Source organism: Lactuca virosa, chromosome 3 (assembly GCF_052849685.1).
Source record: "Lactuca virosa cultivar CGN04683 chromosome 3, Lactuca_virosa_CGN04683_v6, whole genome shotgun sequence".
Lineage (NCBI taxonomy): Eukaryota > Viridiplantae > Streptophyta > Magnoliopsida > Asterales > Asteraceae > Lactuca > Lactuca virosa.
In genome coordinates this window covers 95,690,347-95,704,850 of record NC_136428.1, presented here as the reverse complement: position 1 = coordinate 95,704,850, position 14,504 = coordinate 95,690,347, and the positions used below count along the sequence as shown (strand labels likewise).

At 35.7% G+C, this 14,504-nt stretch overlaps 3 protein-coding genes across 3 annotated transcripts; 1 reads left to right on the top strand and 2 right to left on the bottom strand.

Annotated features, from left to right (window-relative positions):
* Nucleotides 1-792: 792 nt before the first annotated feature.
* On the top strand, nt 793-2,653 carry LOC145166224 (uncharacterized). Its single transcript, XM_079085167.1, has 6 exons — nt 793-1,220; nt 1,536-1,735; nt 1,826-1,966; nt 2,059-2,139; nt 2,215-2,339; nt 2,433-2,653. The coding sequence occupies exons 1-6, from the start codon at nt 998-1,000 to the stop codon at nt 2,479-2,481; spliced, it is 819 nt and encodes a 272-aa protein (XP_078941293.1). The 5' UTR covers nt 793-997; the 3' UTR covers nt 2,482-2,653.
* A 204-nt stretch (nt 2,654-2,857) lies between these two features.
* Nucleotides 2,858-4,361, bottom strand: LAP5 (Chalcone and stilbene synthase family protein). The gene is made up of 2 exons (XM_079085165.1): nt 4,108-4,361; nt 2,858-4,020 (listed from the first exon to the last, which is right to left on the bottom strand). The coding sequence occupies exons 1-2, from the start codon at nt 4,259-4,261 to the stop codon at nt 3,026-3,028; spliced, it is 1,149 nt and encodes a 382-aa protein (XP_078941291.1). The 5' UTR covers nt 4,262-4,361; the 3' UTR covers nt 2,858-3,025.
* A 338-nt stretch (nt 4,362-4,699) lies between these two features.
* On the bottom strand, nt 4,700-6,888 carry LOC145166223 (5'-methylthioadenosine/S-adenosylhomocysteine nucleosidase-like). Its single transcript, XM_079085166.1, has 8 exons — nt 6,669-6,888; nt 6,505-6,568; nt 5,890-5,981; nt 5,702-5,808; nt 5,550-5,624; nt 5,346-5,420; nt 5,166-5,258; nt 4,700-5,079 (listed from the first exon to the last, which is right to left on the bottom strand). Exons 1-8 carry the CDS (start codon nt 6,769-6,771, stop codon nt 4,882-4,884), a joined length of 807 nt encoding a protein of 268 aa, XP_078941292.1. The 5' UTR covers nt 6,772-6,888; the 3' UTR covers nt 4,700-4,881.
* Between the last annotated feature and the right edge of the window lie 7,616 nt (nt 6,889-14,504).

Below are 14,504 nucleotides of genomic sequence, written 5' to 3'. Positions count from 1 at the left end.
TACACTCACCGAATCATAGTCAAGTTACAGTGAAGAAGGGTGATGAGGGAACAAATTTTAGAGATGAGTGAAAGGGTAGAGAATGACGGTGCATGTAAGGAATAAGAACCAAAGGGCTTCTAGACCGACAGTATCAGGTGTTGCTCTCCATCCTTGAGCTTGAGGGTTTAAGTCCCTTCGTGGACATAAATGGATTTAATGAGTAGTTTAGGAGTAGATTAGATTTGTGATTAAAAAAATATAAGGAATAAGAAAAAGAAGACAAAGACGATGAGGGTGGAAATTTTGATTAAGAAGGAAGAGATGAAGAAGATGAAGTGTTTTTCTTTAGGTAAAAAGAAAGATATGAAGAAGATGAAGTGTTTTTCTTTAGGTAAAAAGAACAAAAAAACAGATGTGTGGATATATATATATATATATATATATATATATATATATATATATATATATATATATATATATATATATATATATAGAGAGAGAGAGAGAGAGAGGGCCCACCTCTTTATTTGTTTTACCATTGAGTCTCTAAATAAAAGAAAAAAATGTTTAAGAAATTTGAAAAAAAAACAAATTAAAACGATATATTAATCTTTTCAAGTTTAGCATAAAATAATTTTATAACGAAAAACAATCCAAAAATATCGTGGTTTTGACCGTACCGAAAAAAATACATACCATTAAGAAAACCAATAAATCAATAAAGATTTTTTTTTTAAAAAAAAATCAATAAATTAATTATAGATCTTTGAATACCATATTATAACATTTTAAAATAAAATTTAACGAATTGGTCTGCTGACAATCTCAACGTCTACAGACGTTCACAAATCACAAATTTTTTCCCCAAAATCCTCCAACACGTCGCCACCGGATCACCACCGTAGTCAAACCCTAGCCACTGCGCCGCAATTCCAACCCTCACCACTTCCACCACATCACCAGAAAGACGTAGAGACAAAGCATTTGCACAAGCACGCAGTTTTGAAAAACAAACATGAGGCCACCGAAGAAGACGATCCACGTGATATCGTCATGGATACAGCGGCAACCGCCAAAGGTGAAAGCTTTTCTCGCCGTAGTCGCAGGCATGGTGGCCTTGGTGTTGCTACGCGCGATTGTGCACGATCACGACAATCTCTTTATTGCTGCCGAAGCTGTTCACTCCATTGGAATCACCGTCCTTATATATAAACTCTCTAAGGAAAAAACTTGTGCTGGTTAGTAATTTAACAAATTGATCTAAGCATCATTTACTTGTTTAATGCAATTCAGTATAATTCCCTTCTCTCTTAGTTCTCCATATCAATGTCATTATGGAATTACCTCGGTTTTCGTTTCATCATAAATTATTGTTTTTGTATTTCAAAATTGAATTGGATTCCAAGAACTCCTGGATAATAATTTGACATGTACATTGCCCTTTGTAATTTGTAACTAACTATCCCTACAAATTGAATGCCATTGATTTATGTCTTTGGTTTTTCTTAATGATAACAGTCTAAAATGTATGACAAATTGACACACGATTGCAGGCATATCACTGAAAACACAAGAGCTAACAGCAATGTTTTTGGCTGTTAGACTTTATTGTAGTTTTGTGATGGAATATGATGTACACACCCTGCTTGATTTATCCACATTCGCTGCAACTTTGTGGGTTATCTTTATGATCCGTTTTAGACTCAAGTCAAGCTACATGGAGGACAAAGACAACTTTGCAATGTACTATGTGGTAAGCCTTGCATCCTAAGTGGACGGAATTGAATTCTTTGGGAAAAATTACCTATTTGCCCATTACCTTTATATCAACTTTCTTTTGTAGGCTGTTCCTTGTGCCATATTAGCTTTGTTAATTCATCCATCAACATCACATCACATTATCAACCGGATATTTTGGGCATTTTGTGTTTATCTTGAAGCTGTTTCTGTTCTACCTCAACTTAGAGTCATGCAGAACACAAAGGTTTATAATCATAATTCATAATATATATAACAATATAACATCTTCCATTTTTGTTCCTTTTTTTCTTATTTTTCTATGACTCTTTTTGGTAGATTGTTGAACCTTTCACTGCTCATTATGTATTCGCTCTTGGTGTCGCAAGGTTCTTAAGCTGTGCTCATTGGGTTCTCCAGGTTTGACTTTGACTTTTTTTTTATTGTTTTTCATTTGAGTTACATTAATTATTTTATTTTTTTTCCGTTTGACAGGTTTTGGATAGTCGTGGGCATCTGCTTACTGCCTTAGGTTATGGTTTATGGCCTTCAATGGTTTTAATATCAGAAATTGTCCAAACTTTTATATTAGCCGACTTCTGTTACTACTATGTGCAAAGGTACATGTATACTTCATGCTTATTAGGGGTAAATACGTCAAAACAACATATTACCATGTCATAACCTTTGTGTTTGTTTTTGTTAATTTTCAGTGTTTTTGGAGGACAACTTGTTTTACGTCTACCTTCTGGAGTCGTGTAGGCCAATAATTGTATTGTTGATCGATTTATTTTTTTTTTCACTTTTTTCATTTTCATTTTATACATGTTCAAATTTTGTGATTAGAGTTTTTGTGTTTTGTGAATTGGTGGATGGTTGTAAATTTGGTGACTGTGGTCATATGGTTTAAATTATAACTCCTCTTTTAACTAAATTCCAATGTCTATAGTGGACAAATTGTGTTAAATAGCAACTTACTTATCTGTTTCTACAAAAAATGATATGGTGGATGACATGGCGAAATCGCAAATGCCATGTCAGCATGTTTGACAAGTCCACAAAAAATGATTATATTGGTAAATGAATATTAGTTTGTTGCTATCATCAGTAAAAAAGATAATTTATAAAGAACGATGTGTATGAAAGACTATTTCTTGCACACCAGGTGTGAAGTATTTTCATATTAACTATCACATATTTATATATGGCAACATTTAACTGTTTTGACTTTCAATTTCCAAACAATACTTTATTTATTTTATTGGAATTGAAGTCAAAACTTTTGAGGCTCAAAACAAGAGCGTTATTACACGGTCAAGTTCTTTGTAAGAATACCTTCAAATGTAACCCCAGGCCCAAAAGCCAAAATAAGGCCCAAATCAGGCCCACCGTCTTTCCCTTCTTTCTTCCTCTTCAAACCCTCTTCAATCAAATACTCCAACACATACACAATCGTATTACTACTTGCATTTCCATAATCCGCCAAAGCCTTTCTACTTGCATTCAATTTATCCGGCAATAAATCAAGTTTCTTCTCTAGCTTGTTCAATATAGCCGGCCCACCAGGATGCACGGCCCAAAACAAATCATTATATGCCATCTCATTAGGCCCATAATAGCCCATTAACTTGTCACAAAACCCCTTCACATTATCCTCAATGATTTCAGGAAGATCTCTATCTAACCTAAAGCTAATCCCCTCTTCACTTAGCCTCCCGTCAATAACCTTTTCAGTGTCGGGCAAGAAATTTTGTATCGCAGTATGCATCTCAAACAACGGGCTTTCGGGCCCGGTGGGGTCCGACCCGATCATCATCGCACCCGCACCATCTCCAAAAAGTGCAACCCCAACTAGGTCATACGGGCGGTTAACATTTGGTGGTTTGTACCCGACAATAGTGGTTTCAGCTGTTGCAAGCAGGACCCGGCTTCCCGGGTTGTTTTCGGCTATATCTTTAGCAACCCGTAGTCCTGCTACACCGCCTGAGCAGCCTGAGAAGTAAAGTAGGACCCGGTTGGTGTTCGGGCTTAGCCCAAGCCCTTTGGCTAAGTAAATATCGCCACCTGGGAGTCGGGCCTCGCTAGAGGAAACATACACCAAGTGGGTGATATCAGAAATGGGTCGGGCCCATTTTTTGATGCATGCTTGTGAGGCTTCGATTGCCATTTGTGTAACCGCCTTGTTGGCAATCTCTAGTCTTTGTCTGACTGTTGGTAAGCCTTCGAGTGCGAACTCGGGGTATTTCTCGAGTATCTCTTGTGACATAACCACATACCTTGTTTTCACACATGTCGTTTTGCCTATTAAAAAAAAAAAGAAAAAAAAAAGACAGAATCAAGATAGTATTTAAAAAAGAAAACAAAAATGAAAAGAATGAAGTTTATTACATAGTCGAGTGAGCTTCTGTTTGAGTTCCGGGTCATCACAATTGGTATCCTTAAAATAGCCTTCAACAAGTAGATCTTGCATAACAAGTTGGTGAGGGAATGCTTTCCCAAGAGCCAAGATGTTGGCTTTTCCGACACTTGATTTGGTTGTCATCTCTTCACTTTTTTTTGTATTTAAGCAAAAGGATGAGATGAAAAGTTTATTATTGATGTTGGTTTATATACACACATTGGTTGAGTGTTTTATGGAAAGAATCTTGACAAAATCACTCAAAGGGAGAGCAAAGAAGGGAGGTTATGGTTTTCTTTTTTAGGAGATGTAAAAGGGTTAGTTGAAGTGCAAGAAAGTCATGAAAAAAATGCACTAAAGAAGTAAGTATTTAGCGGGTGGCTTGTTATTAGGATCTAGTTTCAAGGAGTGTCTTTGGTGTGAACTCTAGCCACTAGTCACTTTTTGCAGACAAATCAACATTAGTATCATCAGTCAATATCAGTCTCAGTCCCAATCAGATGCACGACAAACATAATACAATAAAAGATTCATATGTGAAAACTCAAAAGCATAAATAAAGGTTACAAGATCGACAAAAACTTATAGAAAGTTGTATATTTTCCAAGTATTGGATTTGTGGAATGTGTCTTGAAAGACAATTCCTATTCGAATTTGCCTACATCAATGTGGACACATGTCGTCATATCATTTGTTCAATACAAATCAATTTTGTTACAAAAAGTCGATTTTACCCCAGTTCAAACATGATGGTGAAGACGGTTTCAAAGTTCTGAGATGGATTTTCCGCTGATGTAATCAACCACTTGAGCCACTGATTGACCGAGTGCAACCGTGACAGCTGTCAAATTTTGCAAAAATTCTTCGGAAGTTGGTTTATCTCCATCAACAATATCAGTGACAGCTTTTATAAAAATTGCAGGAACTTTTAAAAGATCTGCCACGTAAGCAACAGCAGCACCCTGAAAACACCAAATAGTTTTTTTTTTTTCATTAGTAATAAATATACGCATTTATTCAGACAACACTTTTATCTCAAAAAACTTACCTCCATGTCTTTGACTGTTGCATCATTTGCAATTATGGAAGATTCATCCATTGGAGTCATATCCAAGGAATCTCCAGTTGACAGTTTGCCAACCTGGAATTTACAAGAAATATTATCTCAGATATTTCAAAATGTTAAAAAAAAAATGGTGTTTAATAATTTTATTTTTTTAATGTCTACCTTAAGGTTGAGGTCCTTTAACAGATTTGGTGTTGAGCAACCTTTTCGCAAACCAACTCCATACAGATCAAAAACCTGCATTAATTATTACACAGAAAATATCAAAAATGAACAAAAGGCAAAAGGATTTTTCTAGAATAAATATATTATGAAATTGCTAGATGAAAAATACAAAAAAGGGTAAGTCATATAAGTGAATATTACTGGGATTGGTATCCTTCTATCATGAAAGGCAACTGCTGATGCAGCATACACATCACCAATACATGCTCCTTTTGCCTGAAATTTTTATAAAGTCAAATAATAATCTTAAAAATAAATTAGGAAAAAGAATATAATGGAAAAAAAATACTTACTTTAAAGCCACCAGCAGTGCCAGCATTTATAATAAGGTCTGGCTTTAAGGCTTGAATAGCAGCATAAGTCACAAGAGATGCAGAAACAGTGCCAACACTGTCAACTCCTGAGAAATAATAATAAAGAATTAATAAAATTTATTTACATTCAGACATTTGTAAAGACTGACTGAACAACTAAAACTCACCTAAAGTAGCATCTTTCCCTGGCCATATGATGTTTACATTCAGACCTTTGTAAGAGCCATGATAGCGGACCCAAGGTGTTCCTTTTGGGAACCTGTGTGATTAAATTTGATAATTACAATGTATGTATATATAATATAGTATTCCCTTTTCTCTTTTTTATGTTAATGTATCGGAAGCCTTTTCATTTCAATTAATCGAATCAAGCTTTCTGCCCCATGTGATTCAACCCTGACATATTTTATCAGATGCAGAACTGATTGTCCTTTTGATTTTTTAGGGCCAAAATAATCAGACACTAGGATACTGTGTTGCTACAACAAATCTGGGTAAATGTAAAATTAGGTATAGTTCGTTGAAGGTCACAAGGATCACTTCGATCACACATCCAAAATTGATTAAGGCGTCTTAGCAGAACTGATTGTTGAACGTCGCGAAACCCAAATGCCCCTTTAACACAGCATGATAACTTAAAGCAACTAACCTCACAAACTAGAATAAGCATTTCTCCCTTTCTTGAGAGACATAATCGACTACTTAGAGGAACGCAAAACATAATTCTAACAATAATGAATAAGTAAGATGTTGAGAATTGAAAAGAAGGAGCAAAAACTCACGGAGAATTTAGGTCCTCCGTCAGCTTAAAAGTGTCCACAAGAGGAAGTGCTTCCGTTTGCATAGCTGCTCGAGTTTCCATTTAAGAAAATCATAATCATGACCTACTACTTCACACAGACACAAGTACATAAATATATTTGTGTAGAGAGAAAAGGTAAAGTACCGATGATGATAACGATAGTAGAAATATGGTTTTCGGAGGAGGGGATAGCTGAAACGGTCTCCTGGTTGCTGCCCTTCTCATTTTCAGCATGATTAAGATCCATCGTCGTCGTCGGCAGCGGCGGCTCGGCGGTTATTTTCTCTCCCTAATAATCCGACAGAGGAGAGAGAAAGGAAATTGGAGGAGCGAATCGGGTAGAGACGTCTTGTATAAAAAGATTACATTATAAATGGCAAATTGAACAGGTTATTCCATTCATATTTGTTTAGGAAAAAAAAAATGTTAATTTTAAAGTTTAATGTGAAAGCATCTTCAATGTTTTTTTTTTTCTAGCTTAAAAGAGAAAGAGAGCTCGTTTATCATTTATTATTCACAAAATTATATAAATGGTGTTGGAAAATTGAAGTTGATTAGTATCTTTGTTCTTTGTTCAACGTAGGTTGGGAAAGAACATTATATGAGTTTATAAGGTTGTTAAAAGATGTGTGAAGCTCACATGTGTATCTAAAAATGTCTGCGGACGTTAGGTTTCGCAAAATGGCACGATTCAATGTCACTTTGCACTTCACATGCTGCATTTGGGCGGTTTCGGTTGGAGTTGACTATGTGTTGACTTCGTAAATAAGATTGAAGGATCTTTTAAAAACTCTCAGTGCTAAGACGTCACATGGTTGCTATCATCACAGTTTCACATTTTGGGAGGCTCTTAGGTTTTCTACGAGTATAAATACGGCCTCCATGGAGTTGTATTCCACACACCAAAAATCGAGATCTCCTTTCTTCTCTCTTTGCGAATTTGCAAAACGGCTGTTCCAAAATTCTCAAATATTCCTCGTTTCTGAGTATTCATTTTGCGTTTATTGGTTTTCTATACAGGCCGGTCCAAGCCGATTTAAAGCCCATGGCCAAAATTGAAAATGAGGCCCTTTTCGACCTTCAAAGTGGAAGGAATAACTTTGAAGGAATACATTATGACAATTTAAAACAATGAATAAATAATCCCATTTTTTTCTTTCATTATTAAAGCACATGGTTGTAAGTTAAAACGCCATTGTATAAAAGAGATATTCAACAACATTTGTCATTTCTTGCATCAATTTTTTTTATGTATGACACCTAAAATCATCGTTACTGTTAAAGTTTTGATTTTTACAACTAATGTAATCAGACCATAATATGAAAATATATAGACCAAGTGAAATGGACATAATTGTTATGAAAATATACACATGTAATGATAGTAGACAAACACAGGCCACATCATTTGCCAAATGGAGTAAGGGGGCATTATCGTCCGCATGTACAAAGAACTCATCAGTCGGGGTAAACAACAACCCAAATTTGAAGAGCATGAAATGATTAAAATTTGATCAATGGAGCACCCTCCAAACAAATAGAGAAACAATATGACGTTTTTTTCGGCTTCGTACTAAGGCTAAGGGGTATGGTCACCACCAACCCATTAGAAAAGTGCTGCTAACTCAAAGTCACATGTCAACTACCAAACCACTAGCTCTTGGAAATTGTTGCCACTCAACAATTTTTATCTTTTTATATTTTATTTTTTCTTTTGTCATTAGATTAAATAAAAATAATAATTTAAAACATAAATAAATATTTTACATTAATTAAAAACACAAAATTTTAAATCCTAAATTACTTAAAAAAACATAATAAATTAAAACCTAAATTACTAAAAAAACATAAAACATACCAAATAAAACGTAAATATTAAAACACTATAACCTAATTTCCATATTTTTTGTGGACTTGTTGGATTTTTAGAAAAGTCGCTAGATTTTTCGGGTCGAGATTTGGTTGGGGCTTTGTGTTTATGATTTGAAGATCGGTAAGTGCTATTTTCTGGCGACGAGCTTCCTCCGTTGCTTCATATTTTTTTTCTAGAAAACTTTGAGTTTTGATTATTTTTTTCCGCAAGTACGTCTTTGCTACTCGCTTTTCCGCTTGAAGACACCGCCTTTTCACTTTGTCCATTTTCGGTGGTCGACGCAGTTGGACTTCCGATGGACCCTCCCCCTCGGTGTCGTCGAAGTCATCGTTGAGGTTGAGGCCAAAACCCACGTTTGACTTGGAAGTTCTTGGCCTTTTGTTGGAGCTGGTGGTAGATCCTAAATGCACCGTCTCCAGATAAATGACTCATTTTCGACCTTTACGACAAACTTTCCACGCTTTTTGGTTACCGAATGGTTTACTATTATTGGTAATTTTGTATTGGTAGCATGCGGTTGATAAAATGTTAAAATCGTTGCTACCACTTTTGTACATATTTTTAAGATTGTCAAATATGCCATTAAATTTGGTGCAAGTTGCTCGTAGGTCACGCCATTTTTCATTGACCGCGTTGTACGTCCGACCCATTTCCCTTCCTAATAGCGCGTTAAAGTGGTCTAAAATATGATTCCAAAAACTTTGACCTGATTGCGCGTTACCGAGTTGCCTGTCTTACGATATGAAAATCCAAGTTTTCGCTAAAGCTTCCTCCTCATCTTCGTTTCATTGCGTAGTTTTTTTAGAGCTTTTCCTTTTTGTTGCCTTCTTTAAGATGATCATTGTGTTTCTTGGACCCGTTCTTCACCTTCGTTGTCGAGGTTTATAGGTTGGGATTGAGATTGAGATGATAAGACTTGAGACGATTGTGAAGGTTGTGGTTGAAATTGTTGAGGTTGAGAAGATTGAAGTTGAAATTGTTGAAAAGGTTGTTGTTGAAAGACTTGAAATTGAGGTTGATTGAATTGTGGTCGTTGTTGTTGGTAGCAGTTTGGGTGGTATGAAAGATTGGTGAATAGAGATTGTTGGTGGATTGGGGATGTTATCAATTGCATGTAACTAAGATTTGCATATGGATCATTTGAAGTGTTTGGAGTGTTTAGGGTGTTTGGAGTGGTGATGTATTTTGGTTTGGATCTATAGGTTGAAGAAAAAGTGAGAAAATAGAAAGAAATTGTATTTTTTTGTAGTGTGAAATATATAGAAAATGGGTGGAATTTATAGTTGTAGTTTGTGTTTTTAAAATTGAAAATTAAATAAAAAAATTTATTTCAACAGATACATAACAAAAACAGTCAAATATGCGACCGTTGTTGCTGCTTTCTTATTCGTAGTCACTTCACACCCAAGTCACCGATCCATGGGGGGGTGTTCACGCTTCCTTTAGGCTGCCACGTCGGAAGTCACATGTCTGTTGCACCACCATACCGGATAACCTAACCCAATTATGCTTCTGCTTTCTTGAAAATGACTGCGAAGCCATGTATTGCGAGGAGACATCAAATATTCATGATTGCTTATTGAAAACCGAATTTTGAAAGGTGTTAGACATCATTTATTAAGAATAAAAAAAATTCTCTAACTAATGTTGGGCCTTTATTAACATTCTATTAGATTAATAAGTAAATTTTATAAAAAAAATCCAGAAGATTCATACATCTCAACTTAAATGCATCAACCATCTCAAATATATATATATATATATATATATATATATATATATATATATATATATATATATATATATATTTTGGAAAAATCAATAGAAAATGCATAAACCTAAAAAAAACCCTACAAATATATAAACAAATACTTTAAGATATCTATTTTTTTGACATTACAAACATAAAAATCGCTACTTTTTTATAAAATAACTGAAAAAAATTATTTCTTTTTACAAAAAAGAATTTCAAATTTTATTTTTCAACGATTTTGTTCCAAAACTTGCGATTTTTAGCCCTATAAAGTCAATATATATATATATATATATATATATATATATATATATATATATATATATATATATATATATATATATATATCTTAAAGTATTTTTTTTCTATGTATTACTATTGATTTTCTAGGTTTTAGGGTTTCCAAACCTTTATGCATTTTCTATTCATTTTTCCGATATATATATATATATATATATATATATATATATATATTGTGACATCCCGTAATTTCTCGGCCAGAAAAGACCGATTTAATTTATGCTTTTTAAAATAAAATCAGAGAAATTTTTTCAAAAGATGTTGCGGAATTGGTCCCCAAACAACATATGATAAAAGTTTATCAAAACTCTTCATTAAGAAGGTATATATTTTCCATATATATCAAAACCTCGGGATGTCATGTTCCGATACAGATCAAAAGCATAAACAAGACATTATAAGCCTTACTACAGTTATTTACAACTACTGGCCTATAATCCAAAAATCTCACGTCATCCTCCGACTATGCTCGGGGTCCACTACCTGTAATCATAAAAAACTGAGTGGGTCAGGCTTGGGAGCCTGGTGAGCATATAGGGTTTTCAACCCACAATAATAATAAACTTATTAAATTCATCAATCAATAATAACCCTGATTACCCGTTCCCGTTATCCTCACTTTACGTCCCTAAACACTTTTCACAAGGGACCTAGCCTAAAGAATATCATCGGGATGGACACTACTGCTAAGGGGTTTCCTTAGCCATACATGTCCTAAAGGCAACCATGAGGGGGTTGGAGTACAACGAATAAACACCCAAGTTCATTAACACCTACAGGTTGCGGGCCTGCTAGTGCTTCCCACTGGACTGTCTAGAAAGTCCGTGGTCGTCATCCAAACTCCGCTAGATGACTGAATCACAAATCACAACGAGGCCTCTCATCACTTTATTTCATCACACACCAACTATCTACCCATGTTCTACCCAACATATTTGTAGATAAAAATACTTATACAGTTTAAAACTTGTATAAAACATCAACTCAACAGTCACCTCAAATAAACAATTAATATATTTACACATAGCACGTATTATAAGGTAAATACTTCATATCTATGTGTAAAATGAAAGTGACTATACACTCACTTGATTTGATGAAAATTGGGCAGCAATTCGTTTCCTAAAACGTTCGTTTCTAATAAAACCGGGAATTTTATTTAGAAACCGGGCTCTGCGAGGGTCGGGCTTCAAAACCGAAAAGATAAATTTTCCGGGCTTCACGGGCACTTCGTGGCGTATTCCGGAGCTTATAATCGATACCGGGGCTTTGGGGGATGTTAAGATGAAGAAAATATGAAGAAAGGGGCTAAATATGGCAAAATCTCAAAAGTAACCGGGAGGGTTCGCATGACCCTTGTATTTATAGGGGTCCGAAGTCCTGATCAGACGGCTGAGAAGGAGCCACGCGTCGCAGATCCGAAGCTCGCAGGGGGATGGCTCGCATGAGGTCTGCGCGTGCGAAGGCTTGCTGTCCTCTCCTGATTGGACCGAGGTCTACTGGTCCGAAGTAGGGTTCCGTGGCTTCTTGCGAGGGCTTCAGACATGTGAAGGAGGACACGCGTCGGACATGCATTGGACCGCTCAGCAGCTCGGATGACTCAGCCTCGTTTCGGACATGTGGCACATGCGAGGCGAGGACACGTGGCTCGCATGACTCACCAATTTCGGACACGTGGCACGATCTAAGCGAGGGTGACGTGGCAAAAACGTGACTATGCGAATTTTCTTGATTTTTGTGCAAAAACTTCTAAAATCCATAACTTTCGCATACGAGCTCCGTTTTTGACGTTCTTTATATGCATGCGTAGGTAAAATTACGCTCTACAACTTTCGTTTAGACTTCGTCGGCTAATTTTGACTTTAATTTTTATATTATTATTTTTAACAAACCGGGACAGGAAATCCGTTAAAAATTCATAACTTCTTCATCCGACGTCCGTTTTCGTCAGACTTTTTACCGTTGTGCTACTAATGACGAGACCTTCGATTCTCGTTTAGGTCGTATCGGCTAAAAATCACTCGATCTAAAATTCGAGTTTTTAGCTGTCTACTGCTAAGCCGAAACTTCGAAAAATCATACCTTCCTCATACGAAGTCAGATTTGGGCGTTCTTTTTATGCCTACTCTTGGTTTAACGAACACTACGAGTTTCGTTTAGATCACTAAGGCCAAAAAGTAGTTTATCGAAAACTCACTTTTTACGACATTCGGCCCCGTGCCGGTTTGTCGCGAAACTTCGACAGGTCATAACTTCTTCGTTATAACTCGGATTTCGGCATTCTTTATATATCTGTAATCATTGTCACGCCCACTACAAGTTTCTTAATAGATATCGGCTTTATCTAAAATTTAATTTTTGACGCTCATTTTTATTCTTAATTAATTAAACCCTAATAATTAAGCATAAAACACATAATTCACATAATATTCACATAATTCCTTTTTCATTTCTTCAAAATGAGTTACAAAGGTTAACCTAGACTATAATGTCAATATTAATGTCTAGCCTAGAAACACGGGCATTACAATTCTCTCCCCCTTAGGATGATTCCGTCCCCGGAATCACACATCAGCAAACAAATACGGGTAGCGACTCATCATGTCACTCTCCGTTTCCCAAGTGAGATTTGGCCCATTCGTATGTTTCCAACGCACAAGCACTAAATCGACCATCTTGCGTCTCAGCTTCTTAGTTTTACTCTGATACATCAACATAGTGTCGTAAAAACTCTTACTATAAAATTATTATTTTGCACTTAATGACAATGATATATATATATATATATATATATATATATATATATATATATATATATATATATATGTATGGTGAGATCAACATAGAACCAAAATTATGTATACGAGCACATAACCACCTTCAACCTTTAGATCAAGTTAAGAAAAATAAGAATACGTTGGTAAAATAACAATTTTATTAAAAAGGGAAAGGGTAATTTACATTATATGTCCCTTGTGCATGTGCCAAAACGCACGTTTAGTCCCCATTTTCAAAAATTAACTTGGACCGTTCATTGTTGGATTTAACCTTGCATGCTGCATCCTGAAAGACAATTTTGTTGCGAACTTAGTATGTGCCAACTTGTAAATGACCATAATACCCTTGTGTTTTTATTTTTCAAATAATTGAATGTTTTTATTATGATTTTCAATTAAGAAAAATAATAAATACCCCTTCCCCTTTCACTTTTCCCAATGCATCAACTTTGTTACCGACCGGAGAGAAAAACATAAACATACACACACGTATATGGTCACTAGAGAATCTTCCCCACCCAGTTCACCGTGTTGGGGTAACTAGGATCAGAAAAAAGAGCGTAAAAAGGAGGAAGGAATGGGTGTGTTTGACAATAGGGGAGGTCTGATGGTTGTCGAAATGCAGATCCGTCTCCAACCTGCTTCACCTCTGTAACGTCCCAAAAATACCAAGTAAAAATTTTTGTTTTAAATCAACCATTCATTTCAAAAACCATCAAAGTATGTCAATGTAGAAAATAGTCATTACAGTACAATCCAAAATCATAAAATGTGGAACACGGGTGGATGATGTACCATCATGTCGTGCCCTTCCCCTTCAAACCGAAAGTACCTAAAAACATTTTAAACATAAACTATAAGAACAAAGCTTAGTGAGTTCCCCAAAATAACACATACCATACATACAACGGCCCCCGCCCGGTACAGATATATCAGTAACATTCGATGGGCCCCGCCCAACACATTCATCAGGCCTCGCCCGGTATACATAGAAACACATACAATACATGCAAGAGTCATACAGACAGCTAGTATCCTATATACATAAATCAATGGACCGACATTGGTGCCTTCAATCCGCAAAAATTGTGAAGAGACTCACCTCAAACTGAAGATATCTGAAACACACACGCACTGATGCTACAAAGGCTCCTCACACTGAACATATCCAATACCAACCCTAATTAATAATTAGGAAAATAACCCATAATCAAAGTTCCATTTCATAATCTCTCTCACTAGGGTAAAAGTCCATTTTACCCTTTCTAAGATAGACC

Excerpts from the sequence above, each read along its gene's own strand:
- LOC145166224 (XM_079085167.1), top strand. The coding sequence starts at position 998 with ATGAGGCCACCGAAGAAGACGATCCACGTGATATCGTCATGGATACAG. Across the intron at positions 1,221-1,535 it reads TAAGGAAAAAACTTGTGCTG|GCATATCACTGAAAACACAA; the intron begins GTTAGTAATTTA and ends ACACGATTGCAG. Across the intron at positions 1,967-2,058 it reads GAGTCATGCAGAACACAAAG|ATTGTTGAACCTTTCACTGC; the intron begins GTTTATAATCAT and ends TCTTTTTGGTAG.
- LAP5 (XM_079085165.1), bottom strand. The coding sequence starts at position 4,261 with ATGACAACCAAATCAAGTGTCGGAAAAGCCAACATCTTGGCTCTTGGG. Across the intron at positions 4,021-4,107 it reads ACAGAAGCTCACTCGACTAT|GCAAAACGACATGTGTGAAA; the intron begins GTAATAAACTTC and ends TTTTTTTAATAG.
- LOC145166223 (XM_079085166.1), bottom strand. The coding sequence starts at position 6,771 with ATGGATCTTAATCATGCTGAAAATGAGAAGGGCAGCAACCAGGAGACC. Across the intron at positions 5,982-6,504 it reads ACGGAGGACCTAAATTCTCC|GTTCCCAAAAGGAACACCTT; the intron begins GTGAGTTTTTGC and ends TTAATCACACAG. Across the intron at positions 5,080-5,165 it reads CAACAGTCAAAGACATGGAG|GGTGCTGCTGTTGCTTACGT; the intron begins GTAAGTTTTTTG and ends TGGTGTTTTCAG.